This window comes from Suncus etruscus, chromosome 17 (assembly GCF_024139225.1).
Source record: "Suncus etruscus isolate mSunEtr1 chromosome 17, mSunEtr1.pri.cur, whole genome shotgun sequence".
NCBI classification, from domain to species: Eukaryota; Metazoa; Chordata; class Mammalia; order Eulipotyphla; family Soricidae; genus Suncus; species Suncus etruscus.
The window spans coordinates 1352382-1364677 of NC_064864.1; the positions used below are offsets into that span (position 1 = coordinate 1352382).

Consider the following 12296-nt stretch of genomic DNA (forward strand, 5'->3'; position numbering starts at 1 on the left):
TTCAGTGGCACAGTCAGGACTGGAGAGAATTCACCACCTGAAGTCGCTCTCCATGTTTCCTTTTCCTCACCCAAGTGTTGGGGACCCCCATTGCTTGGGGAAGGAGCATCCATGGAAACTTAGCGCCTAGGGCTTTGTCTGGCCTTGCATCTGTCCAGTCCTCAGTGTCCCCATGTGATCCACCGAGCACATTTCAGGAGAACTCCTGAGACTCGTCAAGTGTGGTTCAAGCAAGCACACCCAAAGTAGAATTTGTATTTTTGTTTTGGAGCCACACCCAGTGGCACTCAGGGGCCACTCCTGCCTCTGTGCTTGGAAATCACCCCTGGCAGGCTGGGGGGACCATACGGGATGCTGGGGATCAAACCCGGGTTGGCAGCGTGCAAGGAAAACGCCCTACTGCTGTGCTATCACTCCAGCCCCCAAAGTGGAATCTTTTTATTTCCAACTCGGAGATGCTTTGGACAACTCAACTAATGGCATGGTGTTAATGCACTGTTGGACGATTAGTGGCTCTGGAATGTACCTTCTACCTCTATTTTTGCAGGAGGTCCTACCCGGAGGCTCTTGGGACAATATGGGATGTCGGGACTGAACTGTGATCTGCCACTGTGCTATTGCTCCAGCCTGGAATGTTCTGTCTTTTAGCCGGAATGAAGAATTGCTTTCTTCTAAGCCCCCCTGAAAAGGGAGCACTCGTCTTTTAACCCACCTTGAGTCTTTGCAAAATGACCAGTTGCTACAAGTCAGAGATAATGTATTGGTACTGAATATCTGAAAGCACAAATTTTAAAGGGCGGGAGGGTTGCAGTTCTCTTTTGTAATTACCCACTAGCCTTTAAACACGAGGTCATGTTTACATGTGAAAGAGATGGTGGAGAAATGCTTGGAGATCAGCTATAGAGAATAGTATCTCTAAATCTGGGCTTTCCAAAATCCTTTTGTGCCAGTTCCTCAAACCCATCCCCTCCACACCCCCACACCATCTCCCATAGTCAAGGCTCTTGAAGTCTACGGGGCTAGAGAAAGTACAGTGGATAAGGTGCTTGCGCAAGGACAGCCAGGGTTTGATCCCAGGCATTCCATATGGTTTCTGAGCACTGCCAAGAGTGATTTTCTAGAGAGCTACAATACAATAGGGTGGCAAGTAAATCTGAGTGGATATGGCTAAGAAGTCAAACATATAAACTTGACATGATAGAAAACTAAAGGTGATAGTTTAGCTTCTCATGCGTCTTTATCTAGAGGTTATACAGCAGATGTGAAAATGGATAGGAATAGACTTCTTTCCCTCCCAAGTATAGTAGTGCGTTTTTCAGAATGGCTTGTGATTTGAGATCCTCTACAAACACTACCTTTTGATCCCCAAACTCGGCACAAGGTCCCAGGTACTTAGACATAGACTGAAAGTGAAAGGGGCAGCTGAGTAAATTAAATCAAGCCTATGAGAAACTTAACCAAGCTGTGGCTTAACTAGGAAAAAAAAAATTAAGGTGCTATATATAGTATGTATACCCTGAATTATATCAAACAAAAACTTGGGAATAGGGTCAGAAAGATAGCGTAGAGGTAGGGCATCTGCCTTACATAAGGCCAACCCGGGAAAGACCTGGTTAGATTCCCAGCATATGGTCCCCCGAGCCTGCCAGGAGCGATTTCTGAGTGCAGAGCTAGGAGTAACCCCTGAGCACCACTGGTGTGGCCCAAAATCCATTCAATCAATCAATCAAGTTTAAAAAATAAATTAAAATATTTTGTTAGTGAATGGGATTGGAGAGATAGCACAGTGGTAGTGCATTTGCCTTGCACACAGCTGATCCAGGACAAATGATGGTTTGAATTCCAGCATCCCATATGGTCCCCGAGCCTACCAGGAGCAATTTTTGAGCACAGAACCAGGAGCGCCGCTGGGTGTGACCCAAAAACAAAAATCAAAATACATTTTGTTAGTGAAATGGAGATATAACTGCCTTTATTAGTCCTAGTGCAGGGAAATCAGAACAACAGGATAATTGAACAGATCTGCAGAGATGGACAGAAGTGCTTGCATTTCTACCTCCACCTCTAGGTTTTGACAGCACTAGAGGTGTCTTTAGGGGGGAGGGATGTTACAGTGCCAAAACCAACAATGCTCAGAACTTACACTCCTAGCTCTGCACTCAGGAATTACTCCTGTTGGTAGCCAGGGGTCCATATAGAATGCCTGGGGTATAACTAGGTGGGCCTCTACCAAGGCAAGCACCCTACCTGCCCAAGATGATATTACCTTTAAGGTCAATAACACTGAGATAATATGGAGAGGCATTTTATTTTATTTTTTGGTTTTTGGGCCACACCCGGTGATGCTCAGGGGCTACTCCTGGCTGTCTGCTCAGAAATAGCTCCTGGCAGGCATGGGGGACCATATGGAACACCGGGATTCGAACCAACCACCTCTGGTGCTGGATCGGCTGCTTGCAAGGCAAACGCCGCTGTGCTATCTCTCCAGGCCCTATTTCATTTTATTTTATTTAGTATTTTGTTTTTGGGTCACACCCAGCAGTGCTCAGCAGTTACTCCTGGCTCTGCACTCAGAAATCACTCCTGGCAGGCTCGGGGGACTATGTGGGATCTGGGAATCAAACCTGGGTTGGCTGTGTGCAAGACAAATACCCAACCCACTGTGCTATCTCTCCATCCTGGCATTAATTTAAAAGCTGAATTAAAAAATTGGATATATAGTACAGCGGGGAAAAGCGCTTTTGCCATGCAGGTGGCTTGAGTTGAATCCCTGGCATCCATATGGTTCCCCAATTAATTCCGGGAGTAACTCCTGAGAGAGTAGCCCTCGAGCATCACCAGGTATAGCCCCATAACAAAATAAAAACAAGGGAATCCAAGCAAGGCAAGTGTCCTATTCTCTTGCCCTAAAGACATCTCTACATTTAACACGTATGTATTCATCTAGCTCCAAATTAAAATGACTTGGAGGTCAGTTTCTTCAGTCCATTGTTCTGTGGAGGTTTTGAAATTAGGCAGGAGTCACTTCACTTACCCAGAAGAGGGCACTAGTAACTAGTAAACGGAGGCTCTCCCGCTAAAGCATTTCAAAGAAATCCATGGGTTTTGGTTGAGTTTGGGTGGCCGCACCAGACAGTGCCAGGGGTTACTCCAGCGTCTGTGTTGAGGGACGGTTGACTTCTAGCAGTGTTAGAAGACTGTAGAGTAGTGCCAGGTATTGAACCTAGCTCAGGCCGGATTTTGGTTTTGATACCCCCTATCTTTCAGGACTTTAAAGTTTCCCTTCCTGGTTCCATTTAGGCATTAATACGTGTTCCCAAGTCCCCAAAAGCCTCTTCAACTAAAGGTGGGTTCTTAAATTAACAGTAATTGGTGGTCACTCTTCTACTCTCTGAATAATAAACCAAAGCAATTCATCACACCAGCAGTATATAACATTTATTGTGTTTCTTTAATTTCAGTCACTTGAAAAAAAAACTTTAGCAAAGAATTTCCCAGGAACTAGGCCAAAAATGGAAAGGTACATTCTGTTACAAATTCTGAAATATGAAAGGTAACTTGAAGGGCGCTACTACTTAGGACTCATATGTGTTTGACTGAGATCCCGGGTAAAGGAATGGAGTATCTCACATCAGAATGTCTTTCAACTGGGCCAGAGGTAAGGCATTTACAGCAGCAGGTAAGAGGTACAGCAAGTAAGGCATTTGGCTTGCCTGGGGCCAACTCGGGTTTGAACCCCAGAAATCCATATGATCCCCTCAACCTGCCAGGAGTGATCCCTAACACAGAGCTAGGGATAATATATGAATATAACTGGGTGTGGGCACCCCCAAAAAAAAGTCTTCAAATAGTCCATGCTTCATATATTTGCTCTATTATACATAAATTATCAACTGATAATCTGTTAGCCAAAGGCAAATACCTCCCAAGGCATAGCTGGATTTTGATTGACTATTTTCTATATTCTTTGCCAAAGAAAAATGTTTAACAGTGGCCCCCAAACAGTTCGGAAACTAAAGCTGATAGGGTACTAATTACCTGGAATTAGGCCTATAATAAACTATCGGGCAAGTTTTGTGAATATAAATTAAAACATATACATAAATAGCAAAATATCAGGTGCTTCCTGCATTAGTCACTTACTGTTTGTTCTTTTTTTTTTTTTTTTTTTTTTTTTTTTGGTTTTTGGGCCACACCCGGTAACGCTCAGGGGTTACTCCTGGCTATGCGCTCAGAAGTTGCTCCTGGCTTGGGGGACGATATGAGACGCCGGGGGATCAAACCTCGGTCCGTCCAAGGCTAGCGCAGGCAAGGCAGGCACCTTACCTCTTGCGCCACCGCCCGGCCCCTTACTGTTTGTTCTTGAGCCATACCTGGTGATGCTCAAGGATTACTTCCTGGCTCTGCACTCAGAAATCACTCCTGGCAGGATTCAAGGGACTATATGGGATGTTGGGGGTTGAACCCTGGTCAGCCACTTTCTTTTTTTTTTTTTTTTTTTTTTTTTGGTTTTTGGTTTTGGGGTCATACCCTGCAGCACTCAGGGGTTAATCCTGGCTCTATTCTCAGAAATCACTCCTGGCAGGCTCGGGGGACCATATGGGATGCCGGGATTCAAACTACCGTCCTTCTGCATGCAAGGCAAACACCTTACCTCCATGCTATCTTTCCGGCCCCCTGGTCAGCCACTTTCAAGGCAATACTCTACCCACTGTAGTATCACTCCAGTCCTCATTAGTCACTTTCAAAAAATGAATTATCCTCAAATAACACAATAGTTCTATAAGGTAGATAACATTACTATCTTCCTTTAACAGATGAGAAAAATCGGAGAAGTTTGATCACTTTCTTGATATTAATATTTTCTTGAATTGGAACTAAAGTCAAAACATTTCTTTTTTTTTTTTTTTTTTTTTTTTTGGTTTTTGGGCCACACCCGGCGGTGCTCAGAGGTTACTCCTGGCTGTCTGGTCAGAAATAGCGCCTGGCAGGCACGGGGGACCATATGGGACACCGGGATTCAAACCAACCACCTTTGATTCTGGATCTGCTGCTTGCAAGGCAAACGCCGCTGTGCTATCTCTCCGGGCCCCTGTCAAAACATTTCTGATTCCTTCCTGATCTTAAGTCATCATGCTATCTCAAGAGAATAGTTTTTTCCAAAAGAGAACAGACTAATAAGGTAAAAAAAAAAAAAAAATCAGGGGCCGGAGAGACAGCATGGAGGTAAGGCGTTTGCCTTTCATGCAAAAGGTCATTGGTTCGAATCCCGGCGTCCCATATGGTCCCCCGTGCCTGCCAGGAGCAATTTCTGAGCATGGAGCCAGGAGTAACCCCTGAGCACTGCCGGGTGTGACCCAAAAACCACAAAAAAAAAAAAAAAAAAGCCTCCACAAAGGGACCACAGCTTGCCTGGCACACAGCTAATCTGGCTTAGGTCCTTAGAATTTCATACGGTCCCCCGAGTCTTCTAGGAGTTCTTTCTGAGCTCAGAGCCAGGAAAACTCCTGAGAACTATCAGATATGACCCAAAACCAAACCAACCAACAAACGAACACTTTGGAAGGCTTGCAATAATATAGCAAGTAGGACAATTGCCTCACAAGAGACTAACCCAGGTTTGATCCTGGCACCAACTACGGTCTCAGACCCCTGCCAGGAGTTATCTTTGAGCCAGGAATAAGCCCTGAGCACAGTCATGTGTGGCCCACAAATAAAAATTTGGAAATATGTGAGCCACCTATTTTATAAAATCTCAAGGTTTTTCACAACATTAACACTGTGAAAATCCAGGGGCTGGAGAGACTGCATGGAAGTAAAGCGTTTGCCTTTTATGCAGAAGGACAGTGGTTCAAATCCCGACATCCCATATAGGTCCCCTGTGCCTGCCAGGGGCGACTTCTGAGCATAGAGCCAGGAGGAACCCCTGAGCGCTGCCGGGTATGACCCCAAAACCAAAATAATAAAAATAAAAACACTGTGAAAATCCACAATCATTCTGTGTCTTATAGAAGGAATGTAATGTCATTTTTATAATAGGTTTCATTTAGAGGATATCGGTGCACCCAGTGGCAAAATTAGATGGATTTCATAGGTTCCTACATGGGATAAGAGCAGTGTAAGATTCTGGATCCTACTTTCTACTATGAAATTTAGCCAGGATGAGAATCAGATGAAAGCGTTTGTTGCCAATTATTTATCCAATGGTAGACAAGGGAAAGACACAGAAATGTAAAACTAGGAACAGTGCTCAGGAATCTTGTACGAGTTCAGCATTTCCTAATTCTTTAAAAGTGACACACAGTCAGGCCTGGGTAGGGGTGAGAACAGAGAGGCTCCAGTCCTAATCCCCTCCACCAAGTTGAAATAAGGCCCCTTTTCCAGTCTTCCCTCAGCCTCCTGGGTTCCAATGCATCACTGTTTATCTGCCCTTTGGGGCCAGCCAGCACTCCAAACCACTAAGTGCAAAGACCAATGGGGAAGCTAAAGAAAGCATCTACTGTGGCAGATACAGAGAGAAATGCTGGCAAATCTTCAAATCCACCCAATCACCTGAACCTTATAGATGAGCACCTAAAATCAACACTTAATGGGTTAACAATGTAAATCAAGCCTGCAAAATTAAGAAATCTATAAATGAACAATTCAACCAACTCAAAGAAGAACTCTTTCAGAAGATGAGAGAATCCATACAGATGGAACTGAAAAGCATATTAGCAAGTAGAATTACATAATAATATAGTAGATAATAGCAGAATTACACAGGTGGAGAATCACATAGATGAACTTGAAGACAAATTACAAGCCAGTAATGATAAAGAAGTCAATAAACGAGAGACAAAACCCTGGAAGAAAATGTAAGGTACTTAATGAACAAAGACAAGAGAAATAATCTCCGAATTATAGGAATTCTAGAAGGGGAAGAAAATGGAAAAGGGGAAGAACAAGTAGTGAGGGAGATAATAACAGAAAACTTCCCCACCCTTGGAAAAGAAGTTTCTCTACATATCCAAAAGGCAAAAAGAGCGCCAAACAAAATAAACCATAACAGAACAACGCCAAGACATTTGGTAATACAAATGGCAAAAATCAAAGAGAGAGATTGACTCTTTAAAGCAGTAAGGGAGAAAAAAACCTCAAGTATAAAGGAAACAACGTAAGAATCAAATCATATCATCCATTTGAAACAATCCAGGCAAGAAAAGAGTGGAATGACATATTCAAACTACTGAATAAAATAAACTTTCAATCTAGAGTCCACTACCCAGAAAAACTCTCATTTACATGGGAGGTTAAAAACATTCTCAGACAAAAAAGAACTCTCAATATTTGCGCTATCCGAACTGATCCTAAATGAGCTACTCAAAGAGTAATTACACAAACCAAACCCCCAATTGTAACAACAACAACCTTACACAATATAATGGCACAAGAGCCCTTTCTGCCAATAGTTTCCTTAAATGTCAATGGTTAAACTCTCCTGTCAAGAACAGATACAGCTGTTTAGATTAAGCATGTATCCAATCAACTGCTCTTTATAAAAAAAATAATAAAAAAGAGGCCAGAGTGATAGTCACAGCGGTAGGGCATTTGCCATGCTCGCAGCCGATCCAGGATAGACCTTGGTTCAATCCCCGGCATCCCATATGGTCACCTGAGCCAGGAGTGATTTCTGAGCACATAGCCAGGAGTAACCCCTGAGCGTCATCAGGTGTAGCCCAAAAATACCAATAATAATAAAAATAAAATTGACACATATGGGCTGGAGAGAGAGTACAATAGTCATAGCACTTGCCCTGTGCAAACATGGCTAACTCAATTTAAGTACCTGGCATCCCATATGATCCCCAAGCCCTCCGAGAGTGAGCCCTGAGTGCAGAGCCAGGAGTAAACCCTGATCACTGCCAGTTGTGAACCAAAAATCAAAAACAAAATAAAAAATTTAAAGATATAGAGATGGAGCAGTGGCGCAGGCAGTAGGGCCTTGCACGCAGCCTATCCAGGACAGATCTTGGTTTGATCCCCGGCATCCCATATGGTCCCCCGAGCCAGACGTGATTTCTAAACCCATAGCCAGAAGTAACCGCTTAGAGAGTCACTGGGTGTGGCCCAAAAAGATAGAAAGATAGTTGACTCTCACTGAATCTTAAAAACAAGAAACACTTTAGGTCAAAATAATCAACTTTTAATCTTCCTGTTTAAGAAAATCACTGCAACAATAGTCAAGAGGATAATTTTCTTTTCTTTTCTTTTTTTTGGTTTTTTTTTTCTTTTTTTTTTCTTTTTATTTAAACACCTTGATTATATACATGATTGTGTTTGGGTTTCAGTCATGTAAAGAACACCCCCCATCACCAGTGCAACATTCCCATCACCATTTTTTTTTGTTTGTTTTTGGGCCACACCCAGCGGTACTCAGGGGTTACTCCTGGCTGTCTGCTCAGAAATAGCTCCTGGCAGGCACGGGGGACCCTATGGGACACCGGGATTCGAACCAACCACCTTTGGTCCTGGATGGGCTGCTTGCAAGGCAAATGCCACTGTGCTATCTCTCCGGGCCCAAGGATAATTTTCTTAATAATGATAAATTATTTTACAGAGCTATTTTTCATCTGTTATTTCATCTACATATTATTTTGTCTAATGGAAAATTCTTCAGATTGAGCTAAACTCATTCTCCCAATCTTCTTTAACTGAAGCTAATTACAAGCTACAAGAGCACTTAAAACATGGTCTCCCAACAAGACCACTCAATCCAGATGATGCTTTCTGTGACATTTCCAGGGTGTTGAATGTCTTTCTTTTATTTTTGTTTTATTTGGGGTCCTCACCTGGAAATGTTCAGGGCTTACTGCTGGCTCTGCATCCAGGGATCACTGAATTCATTTCAGTGTGAAAAATCATTCAGGGCATGGGGACTATATGGAGTACTAGGGCAGAACATGGATTGGCATTTTGCAAGGCAAACACCTTACATGCTGAACTAGGGCCACAACCCCTTCAGTGTCCTTAGAGCCACATCTAGTCTTGGAACACTGTGCTAGGTTTGCCAAAACAACCGAAACCAAAACACTCAAAGCTGAATGGTCCAACTACTGCCAGCAAAACAGCAGCAAACTGGATTTCTTCTGTTCACATCCACAGCAGACCTTGGTTTCAATCCCGGGCATCTCATATGGTTCCCCAAGCCCCACCAAGGTGATCTGTGTACAAAGCCAGGAATAAATCCTGAGCACTGCTGGATGTGACCCCAAACCAATTATAATAATAAATCTAGGGGCTAGTGTTACACCCCACTCAGGAAGGGCACACATCAGAAGTGCTTTTTAGCCTTCTTAGGTGTAGTGCACTCCTGAAAAAGAATTATTTGCCAAAAAGGCCCGCTTAGAGTAGTCAAATCAGTTGACCCTTTGCGTGGATTGGCTATAATTCTAAACATGGCTGTGACTATCTCTCTCTTTATTTTTGACCATTATTAGAAATCAGGCCTCAGTATTTCTTTCTAACAAAGGAGGACAGTACCAAAGCCAAACAAAAGTCTCCTGCTGAGCTCTCCTGTGATCTCTCTCTTTCCCCCCATTTCCTTAAAGGTATCTGGTTTCTCTTTACCTGTCTCTTCATATGCTAATTCTAGCTCTGATCTCATTGGTTCATCCCCTTTTCCTTTCTCCCTGGCTACGCCCAAAAATCCGTCTATATAAGGCCCAATAAAGCCTCTGGCCTCTCTCTCTGGCCTCTCCCTCTTGTTTTCATCATGTAGTTCTGTGTGGTTTCATTTATTTCATATTTCATAATTCATATTTCATATTCGTTCGATTCATGTACCCGCTTGATTCCCAGTGGAAAAATGAACCCACTAAGGTCTGCTTAGGGACTTTTATCTTATCAGGATAAAAAGTCCGCAGCAGGCTAGAGTGATATCACAGCAGATAGGGTATTTGTCTTGCACACGGTCAACCCGGGTTCAATCCCCAGCATCCCATATGGTCCCTTGAGCCTGCCAGGAGTAATTTCTGAGCACAAAGTCAAGAGCAACCCCTGAGCACTACTGGGTGCGGCCCCCCAAATATTATTAATATAATAATAGTAATAGTAATAATTCTAGACATGTAAGATCTTAGAGATCCTTGGGGAGAATACTCTTTTTTTTTTTTTTTTTTTTGGTTTTTGGTTTTTGGGTCACACCTGGCAGTGCTCAGGGGTTACTCCTGGCTCCATGCTCAGAAATTGCTCCTGGCAGGCACGGGGGACCATATGGGATGCCGGGATTCGAACCGATGACCTTCTGCATGAAAGGCAAACGCCTTACCTCCATGCTATCTCTCCAGCCCCGGGAGAATAACAGCATGAGCATGTACCCAATGTTAAAACCTCTTTTAATTGTTCCACATTCCCCAAAACCCAAAAAATAGACATTTTACTACTTGATCTGAAAAGGCCAGTCAGGAAAAAATTCTAGTAAAGTTCCTTAGTCTTCTGGGGATTGGAAAAAGATCACTTACATCTGAATTATAAGACCTCTTCATCCTATCTCTAAATTTAGTCCACCTCAAAACCAACCTTTCACTGAAGTCATTGTGCAAGACTGTGCTATCCTTCATCCCCCATCACCTGAAAACATCCTGACTTCTCACCACCTTAAGATTCCCACGTCTGGGCCCGGAGAGATAGCACAGCGGTGTTTGCCTTGCAAGCAGCCGATCCAGGACCTAAGGTGGTTGGTTCGAATCCCGGTGTCCCATATGGTCCTCCATGCCTGCCAGGAGCTATTTCTGAGCAGACAGCCAGGAGTAACCCCTGAGCACCGCCGGGTGTGGCCCAAAAACCAGATCCCCACGTCTCAAGTAAGGGAGGGATTTGCTGCCTACTGCCACAGGTACTGGGGACACAGTCAAAAACATAACTATTTGATAATGTTCAGGCTGACTGCAGAGAGGACTGTTGGCAGTAACAAGTGAAAGAAAGAAATTCTGTCACAGAGTACACAGTACATCTTTCTGATAAAAGGCTTTAGTTACAAACAAAGCATCTACTTAGCTCTAAAACACTATTTTCTGGATTTTTGTATCAAAATCTGAGGTCCATTTAACAGAAGAATTCAGTATTCTCGGGCCCGGAGAGATAGCACAGCGGCGTTTGCCTTGCAAGTGGCCGATCCAGGACCAAAGGTGGTTGGTTCAAATCCCGGTGTCCCATATGGTCCCCCGTGCCTGCCAGGAGCTGTTTCTGAGCAGACAGCCAGGAGTAACCCCTGAGCACCGCCGGGTATGACCCAAAAACGAAAAAAAAAAAAAAAAAAAAGAATTCAGTATTCTCGAGGTCGAGGTAGAAAAACTCATTACAGAATAGGCAATTAAAATCCCACGGATTTTTGAGAATTAATAAATGCCTGAAATTTACATTTAATGGATAGCGGCTTGCTAACTTCATGTTCTTATTGTAAGCTATCTATTCCCAATAAGTTCATAGTAAAATAAAATTTTAAAATCATGCAGAAGGGCATCGGTTTGAATCCTGGCATCCCATATGGTCCCCCGTGCCTGCCAGGAGCAATTTCTGAGCATGGAGCCAGGAGTAACCCCTGAGCACTGCCGGTGTGACCAAAAAAAACCATACAAAAAAAATTTTTTAATTGCCAAATGTTTAAAAAATCTAGAATAGGATATTAGGGAAATAGTATACATGGCTAACTTTAGATTACTTTATACCCAATTGAGACAAAGTCTATATTAATGCTGTACATTTTTACAAAAATAATTTTCTAAAAGAAAAGAATTAAACATTTATGACTGGAGTTAGCTGTAATAAGGGACTCGAGATGAGTGTTGGACTATTCTTTGTGTCTTCAAACTTCTGTAAAAAGTTTTGTCTTCTTTTCAGTCCATCCAAAATGACTAAATTATTAGATGCCAGACTCTGTGTCCTAAAGAGATTAAAAATGATACAATTATTCTCTTCAAAGGGGCCCTGAGTCTCTAAACAAGGCATTATACATTGATCTGTTACTCTGAAGCAACAGAAAGGCTTTAGAAACCTAGTTCTCTTCACATTTTATTCACAATAGGGGCCAGAGCTATAGTATGGCACTTGCCTTGCAGGTGGGCCACCTTGATTCAATCCTCAGCATCCCATATATTCAATCCCCAGCATCCCAGATAGTCTCCCAAGCCCCACCAGGAGTAAGTCCTGAGAACCCTGGATATGAACACTCCCCCCACCAAAAAAAAGATAAATCAAGATTTACTAGTAGGGACAGAGTGAAAGTACAGTAGTAATTCCTGAGTGCAGAAACAGGA

The 12296-nt window shown here is 43.1% G+C and overlaps 1 protein-coding gene across 3 annotated transcripts in view; it reads right to left on the reverse strand.

Moving 5' to 3' along the window:
* Positions 1-11775: 11775 nt before the first annotated feature.
* The window catches only part of STOX1 (storkhead box 1), a 30106-nt gene continuing 29585 nt past the window's right edge, over positions 11776-12296 (reverse strand). The window contains exon 4 of one of the 3 annotated variants that reach the window (XM_049790480.1): positions 11776-11923. In XM_049790480.1, coding sequence (XP_049646437.1) covers positions 11776-11923 — 148 coding nt within the window. The remainder of the gene's footprint in view (positions 11924-12296) is intronic. The other 2 variants (XM_049790482.1, XM_049790481.1) reach the window with 2 other exon arrangements.